Genomic DNA, 21214 nt, shown 5'->3' on the forward strand with positions numbered 1-21214 from the left:
AAAATTACTGCTATTCTCCTGAGAAATGCTGGCAAAAATTAATAAGATTTTTGATAATCTTATAAGGGTCATTCCATATCAATTCACACACCCTCCCCAGGTGACCCTCTTCGATTTGCCTGATATTCGACACACAGGTACCTTTTGATGCCAATACAAAGAATCCCAAGTTTTAGCATCCTATGTCTAACGGTTTTGGAGATGAGGCCCTCCAAAGTGTGGGTGCCATGCCCACTTTTCAAGTCTGTGAATTGCATACAGAATTTACAAGCATATTTGGACACCTCTAGTTTTAGATTGAAAGAAGATACAGGCCTAAAAATCGCCATGTCCCCTCAGCATGACCTTGTCTATCAGATGGTGTACTTAAGAATAGCATAGCTTGACTATTTCTGCATATATTAAGCCTTGAAAACTGTAAGTGTGAAAAGGGTGATGAAGAGTCTTGACATTTTGGGGTTCCAGATCTTGGAAACTGTGGGAGGTATCATTGATTTTCCATCATATTTGGTAACTGTACAGTGTATTCCAAAAAGTGTGCGGACACTCAGACCTTAAATGACAGAATAGGAGGTACACAAAAATGGCTTTGGGAGGAAAATGACCCTACGGTACCCCCTACTTCATGCTCCAATTTAACCATGTGGGCACTTGATGAGTGGAATGCCCTTTTAACCCCATGCACAGTAACACTGTATCAAACATTAAAGCTTTGAAGAACTTTGTTTTTCAGAGTTCTTCATACTAATTTAGGCCTTCGAAATATGGGGAAATTTGTCCCTTTTTCATCACAGTATCTGGGTTTCTTCTGCCATCTGCTGGTCAAAAAAGTAACAACAGCATAAATTATGAAAACACCCAGGAGGAAGTCACAAGAAAACAAATTTTTTATTCACCCATAAACCATTTTCACACGCAGAAAGTATATTAACTGTTTAACCACATACTCATGACAAAATTGAGGTTATTGAAAGATGGGTGTGAGTGTGGAGTGGAAGTGTCTGGTAGAGATGTAGTGCAGGGCTGAGGCCGTCTTGGGACTGTCACCATCTTCTCAATGTGCGACCATCATTGAGCACCTCAGTCCTCTGATGTGTTTGGCTGAGCTGGATGGCAGGCTGGCTGCAGTCAGGGGAGAGAGGACAAAGTAAGTTATGCAGAATTGAATAGGCATAGGTATGGTTTGGGAGGTGTATATGGATGTAAGAAAGAATGGTGTGCTGTTACCTTTCTTGTTCCAGCGATCAGGTGTGGGTCCAGAGCCAGAAGAGTGGAGTGATGGGGCAGGGCCTCCAGTGCTGGTTTCAGCAGGAGGAGGCATCCAGGGCCGGGGGTGGAGTGGAGTATTGAGGAGTGAATATGTGCCGTACAAGTCTGTGAGTCTATGGTCTCAAAAACACCATATCAAACTGAAAATATCAGTGGATTACATTTTAACTCAAGTTTAAACTTTATGGGTGAAATTGGGAAGGAACATCTGAATTCTTTCCACATCAGCTGGAACAAGTTTGTAATGCCGAGCACTACGACCCTGAATCTCTGGAGCATTTATGCGGCATATGATGTCTTGAAATGGGATCCAACATGGTGGATTCTGACGGTTTTCAGCAGGCCAAGACAAAGTCATGTTTGAGCGCTTCATGAAATGACAGTAGACATCATTGTGTTCATCTGAACGTTCAATAATGTTGGCCACGTACCAGTTTGCGTCGTACACACAAGCAACATACTGCCCAGGCTGATAGCAACTGAAATCCTCGGAGATCTCATGACCAGGGGTTGCACTTGTTTCCACAGTCTCATCAGAATTCCTCACAGACACAATGGAAAAAGTCACATCTTCAGAGATCCTTCGCATCTCCAGCTTTCCATTAGCAATTGGAATATAACTGTGGTGAGACCGAGTTCTGGTCACAGTTTTGGCTGATGTGTACCTCTTCTCAAGTTCAAGCTCTGTCTCATGAAGTCTTATATCCTCAGTGCTCACATACAAGAATTTCACATTCTCAATACTGCCGTTTGCCCATTCATACATTTGGTGAGGAGTTAGAATGTGGTTGTTATCTGTGGCCTGAAGACTGGCTCGTGCAACCAGGCGCTTTACAGTGCCACCAATACCATCACAGGGACTCTTACCATGTGACGTAGCAAAAAAGTGCCATTCAGCCTTTACTCCAAAGTCACTTTCATGGTATGATAAGTTCACAAGGTTCTTATAGTTCTTGTATTGTGAGGCTGCTCCATCACTGAAGTAGATGACCTTCTTAAGATCAGGAATGCTCTCTTGCAGTCTCGGCAAAACCTTTGAAATAAAGGTGTGCACTGCAGTTGTGTCATGCTTCAGGCAATCCGAGATCACTGCAAGACTGTCACACTTAAGTTGGTCACCATTCTTGTAATAAACTGCAAATGGATGCACTGTAGCTTGGCTATTGTCCCAGTGGTGACCCTGTACAGCATCCTGCACAATGAAGCTGTAATTCTCGGCAAAGTCAAGCAGTATGACAGCAATGTTAGGCGTCAGTCCCTCTTTGAGCATCCGCAGATAGGAAGCCTGAGATTTCATTACAAAATGATGATGACGAAGTTGATCAAAAGCCTGACAAACAGCCTGAAGGAATTCTTGCAGAGGTTGCTGCAAAGAAACAAGTGTAGTCCTGTCTGTGTAAACCCACTGCATGTATGTGATCATGTCATCCATGTCCATGTCATTATTTGTGAAGACAGTCATCAAATAATTTTGAAGTCCATCCTTTCCAGGACAAGAGTCACACAGATGAAGCATGCACTCCCTACTCTCCAAATTACACACCATTTCTTTCAAAAGGTGCTTGTAGTCATCCTGTGTTGGAACGGCATTTACCATTAGTTTTGCATTCTGATGCGACTGGCATACACACACAGAGTGCATCCCGGCACTGTTCACAGGCAGACACCACTTTGGACGAAGTTCACAAAACTTAGAGAAGCCAATTTTATCCTGGTATTGTGCTTTGTATTGTGTATATAGCTCCTTTACATTTACCAACAATAGTCTCTTCTGCATTTGTTCACGTTTGTCATTGATCTTTACAGATACATGATCCTTTTTCCCTGGGCAGATCCTTGAATATTCATCCATCTGGTAGAACTTCATGACACGTTCTCTAACTTCAGCTGACAGTGGTTTTCCCTTGTTCACATGCAGCTCACCAAGTATTCCCTGTTGTTCTCTAACAGTCTTTGCTTTCCTCACCATATGAGTAGTGACAGAAAATTCTTTAGCTACCTTTCTGATACTCCATGTAGCTGGGAGAAGTGTGAGGATCTTGATCTTTTCTTTTTTTGATGCCACTTTACACTTCTCTTTCAGTAACTTTAGTAATTCCTCCCACTCCTCACATGTCTGGCAGTTATCTGAACTCGATGAAAGAAGTTCATCAGTTGGCACATCAGCCAATCTGGCTGCCTTGGTCTGTGTGGCATGATGCAAGTCTTTAATCTTCCGTTTCCAGTATCCCTTTTTATCGCGTGAAGATGTATATTTCAGAGGAGAATATCCCATTGCTTTGTTACTTACATCCATTGACTCTCGAACTTCAGTCTGTGGCTCGAATCTGTCTCCTGCATCCATCATTTCACCCATGGCGAGTTGTTCCTTTAACTTGGTGCAACAGTTGCTGCACAGCTTCTGTCCTGGCTTCAACTTGAATTTCACTGCCTTAGCCTCATCTACAACCCGGAGGTTTTCTAAAAAAGAGGGAAGAATTCATTAATCATTTGAAGGAATCACTACATTTTTAGGAAATTATTGAATTAATGCTAGTTATGCAATGTAGCATTGACATTTTTAGAGGAAATTAATTGAGAAATATGTACTTACTTTTGCATTTTTTTGGTGCATCTTCAGTGGATCACAGCATCTCATCTCATCTCATTATCTCTAGCCGCTTTATCCTTCTACAGGGTCGCAGGCAAGCTGGAGCCTATCCCAGCTGACTACGGGCGAAAGGCGGGGTACACCCTGGACAAGTCGCCAGGTCATCACAGGGCTGACACATAGACACAGACAACCATTCACACTCACATTCACACCTACGCTCAATTTAGAGTCACCAGTTAACCTAACCTGCATGTCTTTGGACTGTGGGGGAAACCGGAGCACCCGGAGGAAACCCACGCGGACACGGGGAGAACATGCAAACTCCACACAGAAAGGCCCTCGCCGGCCCTGGGGCTCGAACCCAGGACCTTCTTGCTGTGAGGCGACAGCGCTAACCACTACACCACCGTGCCGCCCCGGATCACAGCATACTTTTTGTAAACATTGATACCTTGAAAGGAACACTTTTTCATGGTGGTAGCAAATTACATCATTATCTGAAAATGACACTCCTGATTGCCATTTCAGCATCCTCCTTTCAGAAGGAGGAAGAGTCATCAGACCTTTCTGCCTACAGTAGGTAAGTTTATGGCAGACATCATTCATTAGAGACAAGACAATTTTACAGTTTGGTAGCTCGATTCTACATATGCTTAGCTTAAAAAATAGAAGTTAATTTAAGCTGTAGAAATCTGCAGTTTCAAGAGCTAGTTGTAGCCTTTTGTATAGAGGCTGAAGTGGAGTGAAGTGAAGACAGAAATTAAGGCTGTACCTGAGTTCACCACCTGGCACATGATTGTAATCGCCCATAGCAGTTTTCTTAATTCTTAATTTAATTAATTTAATTAATTAATTTCTTAATTTTCTTAATGATCCTGATTGATGTTGACCTATTTCTGAACCATGCAATCACAATTTAGAAAATATTTAAACTAGAAACACTCTGCTTTTCCCACATGAAATCTTTACTTAGTCTTATTTTCATAAATACACTAGAGGCGACTGTTAATTTAACTCCCTAATACTTGTTAAAATCACCTATATAATTAAAGTGGTTTATTGATAAAGTGGTTTATTGGTTTATTGGTCAAGACTTTCCAGTCCCTTTTGTTTTCATGATTTATGCTGTTGTTACTTTTTTGACCAGCAGATGGCAGCAGAAACCCAGATACTGTGATGAAAAAGGGACAAATTTCCCCATATTTTGAAGGCCTAAATTAGTATGAAGAACTCTGAAAAACAAAGTTCTTCAAAGCTTGAATGTTTGATACAGTGTTACTGTGCATGGGGTTAAAAGGGCATTCCACTCATCAAGTGCCCACATGGTTAAATTGGAGCATGAAGTAGGGGGTACCGTAGGGTCATTTTCCTCCCAAAGCCATTTTTGTGTACCTCCTATTCTGTCATTTAAGGTCTGAGTGTCCGCACACTTTTTGGAATACACTGTACAGTTACCAAATGTGATGGAAAATCAATGATACCTCCCACAGCATTCATAGTTTCCAAGATCTGGAACCCCAAAATGTCAAGACTCTTCATCACCCTTTTCACACTTACAGTTTTCAAGGCTTAATATATGCAGAAATAGTCAAGCTATGCTATTCTTAAGTACACCATCTGATAGACAAGGTCATGCTGAGGGGACATGGCGATTTTTAGGCCTGTATCTTCTTTCAATCTAAAACTAGAGGTGTCCAAATATGCTTGTAAATTCTGTATGCAATTCACAGACTTGAAAAGTGGGCATGGCACCCACACTTTGGAGGGCCTCATCTCCAAAACCGTTAGACATAGGATGCTAAAACTTGGGATTCTTTGTATTGGCATCAAAAGGTACCTGTGTGTCAAATATCAGGCAAATCGAAGAGGGTCACCTGGGGAACATCTAGGGAATCATGTGAATTGACATGGAATGACCCATAAATAAATCTTATTAAAAAAAGATAAATGTTGACAAAAAATGCTACTATGTTTATTGTTGTTGTGAACAAGTGAGTCGCCAGAAGTCCATAACCGGGGTCCGTAACTGGGGTCCGTATGGTAGGATACGGACCCGCTTGCCAGCCAATCAGAGCACAGGATTTGGACCACGAAAAAAATAAAATAAATTAAGAGTGGACTTGACAAAAACCATGGGGCCAACCTCAAACTGAACTAAAAGCAAGAGAAAAAAGATGGGTCTTTAAATTTGATTTAAAATTGTCAAATGGTGGTACAGGACTTAATATGGGATGGGAGATTATTCCAGAGCCTGGGGGCAACAACAGAAAAGGCCTGGTCGCCTTTGGTTTTAAGGCATGTATTGGGGACTGTGAGAAGATGTTGTGCTGATGACCTAAGTGGCCTGGGAGCAGAGTATGGAATTAGCAGATCAGTAATGTTTTGTGGAGCTAATCCATGATCAAACTGTAACCCTGTTAGTTGAAAACTATTTGAAAATTTACACCAATGTTTGGGAATACATCACACATGTGCTACATATTTTTAAGTGAGGAATATGTGGCTGTATATGCTTAGATACCAGTAAGAATATATGGTCTAATAAAAATGTATCAAATGGATCAGTAGGGAACAGTCTCTGACTGTCATTTGTGCTGATGCGCCAAATGGTAGTTCAGAGTACCCAGCCTTCATGGAGTCCTTGAGTGGGATGCTAGACAGTGCACCACGAGGAGACTCCATTGTTTTACTGAGAGAATTCAATGCTCACATGGGCAATGACAGTGAGATCTGGAGGGGTGTGATTAGGAGGATTGGCCTGCCTGATCTAAACCCGAGTGGTGTTCAGTAGTTGGACTTCTGTGCTATGCACGGTTTTGCCATAATAAACACCATGTTTGAGCATAAAGGTGTCCATAAGTGCATGTGGCACAAGCACACCCTAACCCGTAGATCAATGATGGACTTTGTATTCGTTTCATCTGATCTACATCCGTATGTCTTGGACACTCGGGTGAAAAGAGGGCCAGAGCTGTCAACTGATCACTGCCTGGTGGCAAGCTGGATTAGATGGTGGGGGAGGAGGCTGGACAGACCTGGCAGGCCCAAACGAGTAGTGAGGGTATGCTGGGAATATCTGGCAGAGGCTTCCATCTGTCGGATCTTCAACTGCCACATCCGGCAGAGCTTCAACTGCATACCGGGGGAGGATGGGGACATTGAGTCCGAGTGGACCATGTTCTGCACCTCCATTGCTGAGGCAGCTGTGCAGAGCTGCAGCTGCAAGGTTGTTGGTGCCTGTCATGGCAGTAATCCCAGAACCCGGTGGTGGACACCTATAGTGAGGGGAGCAGTCAAGCTGAAAATGGAGTCCTATCTGGCATGGTTAGCCTGTGGGTCTCCAGAGGCAGCTGTCAGATACAGACGGGCCAAGCAGAATGCGGCTCTGGTGGTCACTGAAGCAAAAACTCGGGTGTGGGAGGAGTTCAATGAGGTGATGGAAAGTGACTTTTTGTTGACCTCGAAGACATTCTGGCAAACCATCTGGTGGCTCAGGAAGGGAAAACAGTGCTCTGTCCCCACTGTTTATAGTGAGGATGGAGTGCTGTTGACCTCAACTGGGGACATCATCCAATGGTGGAAGGAATACTTTGAGGATCTCCTCAATCCCACCTTCATGTTATCTGAGAAGGACACAGAGTCTGAGGGTGCTTGGGAGAACTCGCCCATCACAGGGGCTGAGGTTGCCGAGGTAGATAAAAAGCTCGTTGGTGGCCGGGCTCCGGGGGTGGATGAGATTCATCCTGATTTCCTGAAGGCACTGGATGTTGTTGGGCTGTCTTGGCTGTCATGCCTCTTCAACATTGCGTGGAGGTCGGGGCCAGTGCCTCTGGATTGGCAGACTGGGGTGGTGGACCCCCTTTTTAAAAAGGGGGACCGGAGAGTGTGTTCCAACTATAGGGGGCTCACACTTCTCAGCCTCCCTGGGAAAGCCTATGCTGGGGTGCTGGAGAGGAGAGTCCGGTCGATAGTTGAACTTTGGCTTCAGGAGGAACAATGCGGTTTTCATCCTGGTCGTGGAACACTGGACCAGCTCTTTACCCTTGCAAAGGTACTGGAGTGTGCATGGGAGTTTACCCAACCAGTCTACATGTGTTTTGTGGTCCTGGAGAAGGCTTACAACCATGTCCCTCATGGTGCCCTGTGAGGAGGTGCTTAGGGAGTATGGGGTTCAGGGCCCACTACTGTGGGCTATTCAGACCCTCTATGACTGGAGAAGGAGTTTGGTTTGCATTGCCGTCAGTAAGTCAGACTTGTTCCTGGTGCATGTTGGATTCCGCCAGGGGTGCCCTCTGTTACCGGCTCTGTTCATAACTTTTATGGATAGAATTTCTGGGCACAGCCAAGGGGCAGAGGGTGTCTGGTTTGGTGGCAGCAGGATCACATCTCTGTTTTTTGCAGATGATGTAGTCCTGTTGGCTTCATCAATCTGTGACTTACAGCATGCACTGGGATGGTTTGCAGCCGAGTGCAAAGCGGCTGGGATGAGGATGAGCACCTCCAAGTCCGTGGCCATGGTGCTTAGCCGGAAATGGGTGGAGTGCCTACACCAGGTCAGGGGGAGTTGCTACTTCAAGTGGAGGAGTTTAAGTATCTCAGGGTTTTGTTCACAAGTGAGGGTAAGGGGGAGCGGGAGTTGGACAGACGGATCGGGGCAGCGTCAACAGTGATGCGGATGCTAAACCAATCTGTTGTGATAAAGAGAGAGCTGAGCCAAAAGGCAAAGCTCTCAATTTACTGGTCCATCTATGTTCCCACTCTCACCTAGATTAGAGATAAGATAGAACTTTATTGATCCCTTTGGGAGGGTTCCCTCAGGGAAATTAAGATTCCAGCAACATCATTCCAGGATAAACAGAGAATAGAAAATAGAGAAAAAAACTTCTAGATAAATAAAATTAAATTAAGTATTTACATATACAAATATAAAATGAATAAGATATGGGGAAGAGAGGAAGGGGGAAGGAGGGAAAAAAGGAAAAGGGGGCAGCAGTAGAGATATTGCACTTAATATTGCACATTATATTGCTCATTGTCCGGTATTGCTTATTGTTAGACTAGGCTACTGCTCTTTCCCGTCCTCTGTCCTCCTGTCACCCCTCCTCCCTCCCAGAGAGAAGTTGTACAGTCTGATGGCATAAGGGACAAAGGAGTTTTAAAGTCTGTTCGTCCTGCACTTGGGAAGGAGCATTGTGTCACTGAACAGGCTCCTCTGGTTGCTGATGATGGTGTGCAGAGGGTGACTGGCATCATTCTTGATGTTCAATAGCTTTTCCATAGTCCTCTTCTCTGCCACCATCACCAGAGAGTCCAGCTTCATGCAAACCACAAAGCCGGCCCGCCTGATCAGTTTGTCCAGCCTGGATGTGTCCTTCTTGGATGTGCTGCCCCCCCAGCACACCACAGTGTAAAACAGGACACTGGTGACCACAGACTGATAGAACATCCACAGGAGTTTCCTGCAGATGTTAAAGGACCGCAGCCTCCTCAGGCAGTATAGCCTGCTCTTTCCCTTCCTGTATAAGTGGTTGGTGTTGCAAGTCCAGTCCAGCTTGCTGTTCAGCCACAGCCTGAGGTACTTTTAGGAATCCACAGCCTCCACCTCGACTCCCTCGATCAGAACTGGTCGTGACCTTGGTCTGGACCTCCCAAAGTCAATGACCAGCTCCTTGGTCTTCAAGGTGTTGAGCTGCAGATGGTTCCTGTTGCACCACACAGCAAAGTCCCTCACCAGGCTCATATACTCCTCCACTCTGTCATCATTGATACACCCAATGATGGCTGTGTCATCGCCGAACTTCTGAATATGACACAGCTCACATATGGTCACAAGCTATGGGTAGTGATCGAAAGATCGTGGATCCAAGTGGTAGAAATGAGTTTTCTTTGCAGGGTGGCTGGGCTCTCCCTTAGAGACAGCTTGGTCATTTGGGAGAGACTCAAATTAGAACCACTGCTCCTCCACATCGAAAGGAGTCAGTTGAGGTGGTTCGGGCACCTTGTTAGGATGCCCCCTGGATGTCTCCCAAGGGAGGCTCTCTGGGCATGCCCCACTGGGAGGAGACCCTGGGGCAGACCCAGGATATACTGGAGAGATTACATCTCTCAGCTGGACTGGGAATGCCTCAGTATTCCCCCGGAAGAGCTGGTGGAGGTGGCCAGGGAGAGGGAAGTCTGGGCTGCTCTGCTTAGGCTGCAACCCCCATGACCCGGATACAGATAAGTGGTAGAAGATGGATGGATGGATGGATCCCTCAGAAATCCCAACCTTCCAATTAGAATCTTCACATATTCTGTTGCTTTACCTACAAAAACACATCTTACCCAGCCAGCCACAAAAAAAAAAACAAAAAACAGTAAGCTTCTAGGCTCGATTTGATCTTTTGTGTAAAGGCTCACAGAGTTTCAAGTGGGTCACTTTTTCGGGGAATTCCACATCTGGCCAGATTTCCATCAATTCTGGGGGGGGGGGGGGGGGGATTCATGACATTGTAGGGATTGATATTACTGATGAAGTCTAGGTTTTTTTTCCTGAAGTTTTATGCTGTTCAATCCTGATATTTTGGTAGAGAAGGCATGTGTTCTCTCTCTTGTGGCCATTTTGTTTAATCTGCTTCCTGTCATGGCGGTGTAGTTAATGTTGCTATGGAGGATCATGTGACGGCGCAAAGCCTCTCTAATCTCTGATTGGTTTTTGACAGTGTTTCATTGAAGTTTTGTTAAATACAGGTCTATGACTAGTTTTGTCTTTTTTGATACCTGCTTTAAGAGTCAGTGAAAAGTCGTCCATTTCATATAAATACTGTTACTTTATATACATTTTTAGCAGAGATACAACAATGTGACTATTATGTTTTTTTTCATTTTTTAAAAATATGACTCATTTCTATCACTAATCACTAATTAACATCAACTGTTTGAGATGCAAAACACCAGGTTAATGTTTATTACCTCCGCCAAGGAGGGTATGTTTTCGGTAGCGTTGGTTTGTTTGTTGGTTTGTCTTTTAGCAACATTATGGAAAAAGTAATGAATGGATTGCTCTGAATTTTTTTCCAGAGGTGTAACTGGGCACAAGTAACAATCCATTAAATTTTGGCGGTGATCTGGATCACCTTCTGGATCCCGGATTTTTTTAAAGGATTCTTGGTGGAGTTCTGTGCTCTCCAAGTGCTTTTCTAGTATTGAATATTGTTTTTATTGAAAATGCCAAACACTTAAGCTCAATGCTTCCCCATGTGGCCACACTGAGTAACACACTTTATTGAGTGTTTACCTCACCTGTGATGGAGTATGTGAGGTGAAGTATTGTAATCAGTGCGGTTTGTTTATGTGTGTGTCTGTCTGTTAACAATTTAGGGTCAAGACAGTTGCACCGATTGACTTCAAATTTTCAGGGTAGGTGGGCAATGGTCCATAGATTGCCTGTTTAAATTATGGGGGTAATCAGGTCAAGGTGAAGGTCAAGGTCACCAGAAAGGTCAACCTTTTGGTCAAAATAACATTTTCCATTATAACTCAAAAACGGTTGCCGATAAAGAGATATAATGATCATGTTATGACCATATAGGCCTTTCATTTGCCAACATGATCTTTGACTTTGAGTGACCCTGAAAGGTCAAACTGAAGGTCATGGGTTTTCAAAGGGCTATAACTTTAAAATGGTTCATGATAGCTCTATATTTCTGCATAAATATGACCAAAAACATCATCAAATTTTCACAAAAGTTCTAAAAGTAGATAAAGAGAACCCAGTTAAACAAATGCAACAAAAATATTATACTTGGTCCTTTATTTATTGAGGAAAATGATCCAATATTACATATCTGTGAGTGGCAAAAGTATGTGAATCTTAGCAGTTAATTTGAAGGTGAAATTAAAGTCAGGTGTTTTCAATCAATGGGATGATAATCAGGTGTGAGTGGGCACCCTGTTTTATTTAAAGAACAGGGATCTATCGAAGTCGGGTCTTCACAACGCATGTTTGTGGAAGTGTATCTTGGCACGAACAAAGGAGATTTCTGAGGACCTCAGAAAAACCGTTGTTGATGCTCATCAGGCTGGAAAAGGTTACAAAACCATCTCAAAATAGTTTGGACTCCACCAATCCACAGTCAGACAGATTGTGTACAAATGGAGGAAATTCAAGACCATTTTTACCCTCCCCAGGAGTGGTTGACCAACAAAGATCACTCCAAGAGCAAGGCGTGTAACAGTTGGCGAGGTCACAGAGGACCCCAGGATAACTTCTAAGCAACTGAAGGCCTCTCTCACATTGGCTAATGTTAATGTACATGAGTCCACCATCAGGAGAACACTGAACAACAATGGTATGCATGGCAGGGTTGCAAGGAGAAAGCCACTGCTCTCCAAAACGAACATTGCTGCTTGTCTGCAATTTGTGAAAGATCACGTGGACAAGCCAGAAGGCTATTGGCAAAATGTTTTGTGGATGGATGAGACCAAAATAGAACTTTTTGGTTTAAATGAGAAGCGTTATGTTTGGAGAAAGGAAAAGACTGCATTCCAGCATAAGAATCTTATCCCATCTGTGGTGGTCGTGCCATGGTTTGGGCCTGTTTTGCTGCATCTGGGTCAGGATGGCTTGCTATTATTGATGGAACAATGAATTCTGAATTATAGCAGAGAATTCTAAAGGAAAATGTCAGGACATCTGTCCATGAACTGAATCTCGAGAGAAGGTGGGTCATGCAGCAAGACAACGACCCTAAGCACACAAGTCGTTCTACCAAAGAATGGTTAAAGAAGAATAAAGTTAATGTTTTGGAATGGCCAAGTCAAAGTCCTGACCTTAATCCAATTGAAATGTTGTGGAAAGACCTGAAGCGAGAAGTTCATGTGAGAAACCCACCAACATCCCAGAGTTGAAGCTGTTCTGTATGGAAGAATGGGCTAAAATTCCTCCAAGCCGGTGTGCAGGACTGATCAACAGTTACCGGAAATGTTTAGTTGCAGTTATTGCTGCATAAGGGGGTCACACCAGATACTGAAAGCAAAGGTTCACATACTTTTGCCACTCACAGATATGTAATACTGGATCATTTTCCTCAATAAATAAATGACCACGTATAATATTTTTGCCTCATTTGTTTAACTGGGTTCTCTTTATCTACTTTTAGAACTTGTGTGAAAATCTGATGATGTTTTAGGTCATATAGGTCATATATGCAGAAATATAGAAAATTCTAAAGGGTTCACAAACTTTCAAGCACCACTGTATTACCATTATCAACACAGAGGTATAAAATAAGTGCTGCCGGGCGATGTTTGTTTTGCCTGGCAACACTTGATTTATATGTTTTTAGCACAGATACAACAATGTGACTATTATGTTTTTTTTTTCATTTAAAAAAAGACCATTTTCTAAATCACTAAGTAACATCAACTGTTTGAGATGCAAATCACCAGGTTAATGTTTATATTTAATGTTGTTTTATATTGAAATTGCCAAACACTTAAACTCAATGCTTCCCCCATGTGGTCACACTGAGTAACACATTTGTGTACCACAAATGGCCACTGCCTTTTGCACTTGAACCTAATTTTTCATGAATATCTTTCAGCATATGATATTCCACTTTTTACCACCAGGATTAGAAGATCTCTACCAACTCACACGCAAGAGGAAATACGAGCTGAAAGTGGACCTGCAGGACTTTGATGGAGTGACAGTTTACGCCCAGTATTCTTTCTCAATGGAATCTGAAACTGATGGCTATAAACTCCATATTAGTAATTTCATCAATGGAGGTGCAGGTAAGGGAGAGTCAGAGATGTGTAGACAACTACAAACACCAAGGAGGATGAACACTGAAGTGCAATGACAAGGAAAATAACGTACACATAATCCACAGAGTGTGTAGTGACCGCATTTGTTATCTGCAGGGGATTCTCTGGCAACTAACAATGGACAGAAATTCACCACCTTTGATAAAGACCAGGATTCACATGCAAGTGGAAACTGTGCTAAATCCTACCTTGGGGGATTTTGGTACAGTCAGTGCCACCATGCTAACCCTAATGGAATATACCTGTGGGGACGTGACGGCACCTATTATGCCATTGGAAATGTGTGGCAACATTGGAAAGGCTATGATTATGGTCTCAAGTACATCTCTATGAAGATCAGACCCGTGTCTGTTGCACAATCATGAATTTCTCTTTATAACATCATTGTTGTTGATGGTGGAAGTGGTTGAGCCACAACCACAGAAAAGAAAGTACTCCAGTAAAAAAACACTGAAAATGAGCATCAACCATGTAATATAAATGTAAATGACATTTCTTGATCCCAACCTCTTTTCCCATATTAAGTGATGTGAGATATTTAGACAGAGGATAAGGGTTTCAAGAAACCAAAGAAATGGGTTTCAATCAACATTTGTTTCACAGTTAAAAACAAAAAAACAAAAATAAAAACACACAATCTTCAACATTCTGGTGTTGATATTCGTCTTCAAACATGTAAATATGAAATTTTAAGCAGAAGTCAAACAATGAAATGAAGCTGTTTTTTTTTTCCAAACAGCAGGCTCAAACAGGGACAGTGACCACAGTACTAACTTAAACTGAAAGAGATGACTGAAACTGTTACCATGACAACAGCGAAAGTGACTCCATAATCATTACAGTTCAATGCTGCCAATTAATATGGAGGAGTTGCTTAAAATTGATTAAAATGTTGCATTTAAGTTGTCTGAGCAGCTGTTTGGTGTCCCCCTGCAGCCTAATTACAGTTTATAGTTTTGGGTTTCTGCAGCATTCAAGCTGAATGCTAACATTCCTACCCAGTAAGTGAGACATTCTGTGTATGGTGATGTCACATAAATACCCTATAGCAGGAGACGATGTGATTGGTCACACCATCTAGATCAGGGGTGTTCAAATTGATCCATAAAGGGCCGTGTGGCTGCAGGTTTTCATTCCAGCCATGCAGCAGCACACCTGACTTGGCTCATTCAATCAACTGAACTGTCTTCACACAGTCAAATTCTTGCAGCCACACCCACCCTTGATTAAAGGGTGGGTGTGTCAGTTGATTGAATAAGCCAAATCAGGGTGCTGCTGCATGGCTGGAATGAAAACCTGCAGCCACACGGCCCTTTATGGATCAATTTGAACACCCCTGATCTAGATACTGTAAATGCTGACATTCAATGAGCTTTGCATGTCAGGGTACAGAGTTCATACTGCCATGGTTTCATATGGGGGGGTTGGGGGTAGTTGGGTTTACTGTAAGGAAGTTTTGTAATGTTTAACTGTTTAAAGTATCACAATAATTGATACAGTTATCAGGTAATACACAATAATTATGTGGGTGTGTTTATGAAACAATAGGTCTTTCATGATCCAAAGTGAAAACAAATCCAAGACTGTATATGAACCGTCATGTCCAAGAGACTTTGGCCCAAGATCCAGGAGATAACTTCAGAAATTTTCCAGAAATTGAATAATTAGGGTGGGTTTGGAAGCCCAACAAGGTTTATAAGTGTGGGAGTATGAACATGCCAGATAGGATGCAAGAAGCAGAACAGGTAGGACTTTTAATTTTAATTTACAAGATCCAAACACATTGCTCTTGATCTGTGTGGTCAAGAAGATGATTATGTTAATCAATTCTGTGTACTGTTCATAGGCATGCATACTGTAAAGCCTGAATTGTTTGTCAAATGCCATGATTTTGTATAGGAGAACAAAACATTACAACACATCTCGAAGCAAAAATATAGGATTTTATATGTTACAAATGAGTATGAATTTATTTATACAATTATGTTGAATTAAGGGCGGCACGGTGGTGTAGTGGTTAGCGCTGTCGCCTCACAGCAAAAAGGTCTGGGTTCGAGCCCCGTGGCCGGCGAGGGCCTTTCTGTGTGGAGTTTGCATGTTCTCCCCGTGTCCGCGTGGGTTTCCTCCGGGTGCTCCGGTTTCCCCCACAGTCCAAAGACATGCAGGTTAGGTTAACTGGTGACTCTAAATTGAGCGTAGGTGTGAATGTGAGTGTGAATGGTTGTCTGTGTCTATGTGTCAGCCCCGTGATGACCTGGCGACTTGTCCAGGGTGTACCCCGCCTTTCGCCCGTAGTCAGCTGGGATAGGCTCCAGCTTGCCTGCGACCCTGTAGAAGGATAAAGCGGCTAGAGATAATGAGATGAGATGAGATGTTGAATTAAATCTTCTTAGGGACAGCAGTTCAATCTCTGCATCAAAATCAAGCTGTTATTTACATGAACTGCTGAAGGAAATTAAAATGGCTGGAAGTTACAGTGTAATTGTACCTTTCTTATCACATATGTGTTTGCACACTAAGTTTATTTTGGTTTGCTGTACATACCAACTGTTTATTAAATGTTTTCTATAATACGGGTGATCACCCTTTGCTGGATCAACTGAGCTTCATTTGGAAGCCATTTTGCAAATTTTATTCCTCCAAAACACCAAAATCATAAAACACATTAAACATCATGCTGTAGACCACTTTGTTTGTTTGTCTTTTGGCCAGGTCATTGTATTTTCTATGTTTTGGGCTCTACTGCACCCCCTGCTGGTTGGGAGTACTCCTTTTTCTCAGGAACTGTTTCCGAGAGACTGTGCTGATGTCTATGCTAATGGTCACACAGTCAGTGAAGTGTACGCAATTTACCCTGCAGGGGAAACACCTGTACAGGTGTATTGTGACATGGGCTGCTGGGGAAGCCAAATAGACGATGGGAATTGGACAGTACGTCAGAACGTAACTCTGCTTTTGAAGAACGACCTCATTTAACTCCCACCCATCCATTATCTGTAGCTGCTTATCCTGTACAGGGTCACAGGCGAGCTGGAGCCTATCCCAACTGACTGTGGGTGAGAGGCGGGGTTCACCCTGGACAAGTTGCCAGATCATCGCAGGGCTGACACATAGAGACACACAACCATTCACACTCACACCTACTACGGTCAATTTAGAGTCACCAGTTAACCTAACCTGCATGTCTTTGGACTGTGGGGGAAACTGGAGCACCTGGAGGAAACTCACACAGACACGTGAAGAACATGCAAACTCCGCACAGAAAGGCCCCCATCAGCCACTGGGCTTGAACCCAGGACCTTCTTGCTGTGAGGTGACAGTGCTAACCACTACACCACAGTTCTACCCTCATTTAACTTGCTTTTCTGAAATACATTTTCAAATAAATATGTAAAATAGTACAATCATTTTTATTTAAATTAAACTCAGGCTGAAAGTACTGTTTTCTAAATGGGGCCTTTAGACAATCTTAATGTAATGAGAAGCTAATGGATGAGGATCCATGTGCAGAAGATTAATAAATAATCACACAATAGATGTTAAATTTGGAATCCAGTGTTAAATGTTCATGTGGCAAGTGTGAGCCAAAACAACAGCCAGTAGAGAAGTCAAAGCCAAAGAAAAATCCCAAACTCAACACCAGGGAACTAGATGAGGGTCATCTAGACAAACAAATTAAACAGCTCAGAAATTACACAACATGAGATCACCAAGGTTTTGCAATGGCTGAATATCCATGAACTGCTTGGATACTGATAAAATAGGAAGTGACCTGTACAAGGCACAAGTGTCAGAGGTTGTGGTAGAATGTTAGACAGTGCGACCTCTGCTGGTGGAGAGGGGAAAAGTTCATTGCCTTGTCACACTTAATATGGACTGTTGCTTTTGGTTCCACTAAAGTGTTGAATGTTCCCTTTCTACCAGGTGTTTCAGAGGAGGATGGATAGCAGTGTGAATTTCTACAGACCATCGAACACTACAAGAAAAAAAAATAATGAACAGCTCTGTGATATATTCAGAAATCAAATTAGAAGAATAAGAGATTGACTCAAAAGTAATTTTTAAAATGGAGTAATTAAGAGTAATTACATTCAACGTCTGTGTCTTTTAACATTTGCATTCATTTATTGTCTGAACAGACAACAATAACAATCCTGTCCTGGATTGTTATTGGATAATGTAGAGGAACTCAAAAATCTGGGGGAATATGCATATTTACTATTTGTCTTTAAAGCATATATGCAGAATCATGGCCTCACTTTCATTTATGAATGCCTTGAGACCTCAAGAATGGCACAGGAATAGTTTTAAGCATTAACAATAAATCTAATATCGTAATTTTTACAATTAAAGTGATTCATATAAGTAGCGGTCTGAGTGAATGAACTTGACGTCTGTAATGCCACAGCAGAAAGGCTATTGGTCTCATCGCCATTTCCACTACACTACAACACAGAGCTGACTGCAACTCCGAGGCTCCAATTTGAGCTAATTTATCGCCATGCCACGTAGATGTGCCAGCAACATGACAGAAGGTGAATTTACATTGCATTCATGGCCCAAGAATGTTCAAACTGCAAAGATTTGGACGTGTTTTGCGAGAAGTTCATGGGCACATTGGGTGCATACGAAGTGGTCTCTCCTCTGCTCTGCACATTTTACTGAGGACTCGTACAAGAACTCTGATCTGTTGAGGAACGTTGGCTATAAGCCCGTATTGAAAGAGGGTGCAGTACCAACAATTAAATAAAACTACAAGAAAAGGAAATAATTCATTTTATTTCTTTTTTAAAAGGAAAGTAAGTTCAGTTGCACCAGTTCTCCTGGAGTGTGAGCTGAGCGTTGTTGGTCAAACCTGGGATGGAATGGGATGGGATATATCGCTCAGGCAGTGACCTGCCCACAGTTGTTGCTAAAACCGGTGATGTTCCGTTCCGTCCCGGGTTTTAGTAATTGCCTGAGCCGAGCAGTAATGGCAGAGTACTCAGTATGGAGAAAATGGAGAATGAGTGGAGCAGCCATCTGATTTCTAAACTGGATATTGCTGCCACCTCGCCTTTACATGGAAGAAGTGAATGAACGTTTACCTGCATTTAGATTAATCCATGTAACCTGTATTGTGTGTTTAAGTTAGCGGTATAAGATTATTTAATTTGCTTCAGAATGTGATTGTCTCAGTTCATCTGATTATTTAATGAGCCTTTTACATTTTATCAGTGAAAATGCATGCATGTACATGTATGATGCATAAATTATAACACCCATCCTGTTTTAATGTGAGTCAACCCACAATCAGTGAAGTCAAATCAGTCTTAGTTGAGCAAGTCAGTAATGGTATTTCTTACTTTCACCATAAATTTTTATTTATATGACTTTGGTCTATAGCTGTAAAAAGCCTCATCTTTAAAACCGGTTATCGCAGTGACATCACGCACTCAGGGCTGGCTGGCTCAGCGGGGCAGCGCCAATCACAACTTTGCGGTCGATTTTAACTCTCAAACATATATTTTTATGCCCATTTATGGAGCAGACAAGAGTCAAGGATGGAGAGACTATCCACTCAGAAATTTATTTAAAAATAAAGGCTCTGCATGTCTCCTTTAAGCTGCGATAATAGTTTACCTATTTATTTGGAATGCACAAAAGCTGCATGTGTACATTGGTTACACATTAACCAAATCCCAGATCCATGCGATTATGGCTTCAATTATTGGAATTTCCTTCAGGAATTTCAATTCTGACACACATTTAATGTAATGAGGTGGAATTTCAGAGTACAGGAGGATTTAAAAGTATGCGAGTATGAACATCTGGAAAGAGATTCAAGAGGCACCTTATGTGTGTTATATTTTTAATTTATAAACACTTTCTGTTGAACTGTGTTAGTTTTGAAGGTGGATGATTATGAACTTAAAAACATAAAGGACAAAGTGAAAGTAAAAATATCCTTAAATTCATTGTTTAATTTACAGCTGTTTCTGGCAAAATCCTGAACCTCTGCATTGGAATTGAAGTGTGTTTGTGAACAGCTGGAAGCAACTAAGATGACTGTAAGTACACAGCCTAATTACTACCAATTAGCTGTTTTGTATTGTTATTACATATTGATTAGGCTTTTTTTCAGTCAGTTTGCTCTGTTTGCGATTTTCTAAACTATCTAACTTTTTTGTTTTATGTCTTCAAAATGAATATAATTGTGCTTTAGTTATATTTTTGTGTCTTTTTCCAGGACAAGGCATTTTCAGCATTTTCAGTGTTCTGGACTCTCCTGCTCACACTGCTGGTTCTGACTACCAGTATTTCTAGGGAACTGTTTCCAACAGACTGCTCTGATGTCTACGCTAACGGACAGACACTCAGTGGAGTGTACACCATCTACCCTACAGGGGAAACACCTGTCCAGGTGTACTGTGATACAGGATATGGAGGAAGTCAAGCAGAAGATGGGAAGTAGACGGTATGTTAGAATGTGTGTCTCCTTTACAGGAATTATAATGTAGTGCCTCATTTTTCACAGTCTGAAAATCTGTTTTTTTTCGTTAAATTTTTTTATTTAAATCAAATGTGGTCCAGAGCACATGTTTTGTGCAATAAACCATCAGACCAACTTGATATAGGTCCAAGTGCTTTAGCTAAAGTGTTGAATGTTGCCTTTACACATTATACAGTGGAGGGACACTACACTGCTGCAGATTCCCAGCACATGTAGCAAGGGTTGCAACACATCACGGAGTACAGGCAGAAAAATCTGGGGGCCATAACTAAACAAAAGCACACTCCCAGATGAACTGAACCAATTCTATGCTCACTTCGATGCCCTTAATTCCAACACTGGGATTCTGACTGGGCAGAGCAAGCTGGGCACACCATTCTCTGTGTCTTCAGCAGAGGTGAGCACAGCTCTGAGGAGAACGAACCTACAGAAGGCAGCTGGCCCAGATAACATCCCAGGGCAAGTCCTCAGGGCTTGCTCATCTGAGCTGGCTGATGTGTTTACAGACATCTTTAATCTGTCCCTCGCTCAGGCCTTGGTTCCCACCTGCTTTAAAACAACAACTACTGTGCCCATCCCCAAGAAAAGCACAGTGACCTGCTTAAACAACTATTGCCCCATTGCACTCACTTCAACTGTAATGAAGTGCTTTGAAAAGGTAGTCATGACATACATAAAAAGGACTCTACCACCCACCTTGGACCCTGTACAGTTTGCATACCGACAGAACTGGTCCACTGATGATGCTGTTAACACTGCCATCCATACAGCCCTCACTCACTTTAAGAACAAGGACACATATGTTAGAATGCTATTCGAGCGGAGCCCCGTAGGCATAGAGTGTGGATACATAAAGAAACCCATCGAGTTGTTTTCTGATGGTTTCGGTCCTGTGCGTGTGTGCCTGCCACCACAGGAAACCCAACAACTAGTGAAGTGAGTAGTGAAATGTGAAGTAGAGTAGTAGTCGGGACAGTATAGTAATGAGTAACTTGTTGCTGTTGTTGCCTGGTGTCGCTGTGTGTTGCGTACTCGTGTGCCTGCCATCA

At 42.4% G+C, this 21214-nt stretch overlaps 1 protein-coding gene across 1 annotated transcript; it reads left to right on the top strand.

Moving 5' to 3' along the window:
- The first annotated feature begins 7166 nt into the window (after nucleotides 1-7166).
- Nucleotides 7167-14037, top strand: LOC132865839 (microfibril-associated glycoprotein 4-like). The gene is made up of 3 exons (XM_060898333.1): nucleotides 7167-7305; nucleotides 13475-13639; nucleotides 13769-14037. Exons 1-3 carry the CDS (start codon nucleotides 7167-7169, stop codon nucleotides 14035-14037), a joined length of 573 nt encoding a protein of 190 aa, XP_060754316.1.
- Nucleotides 14038-21214: the final 7177 nt, after the last annotated feature.

The sequence above is a fragment of the Neoarius graeffei genome, chromosome 18 (assembly GCF_027579695.1).
Source record: "Neoarius graeffei isolate fNeoGra1 chromosome 18, fNeoGra1.pri, whole genome shotgun sequence".
Lineage (NCBI taxonomy): Eukaryota > Metazoa > Chordata > Actinopteri > Siluriformes > Ariidae > Neoarius > Neoarius graeffei.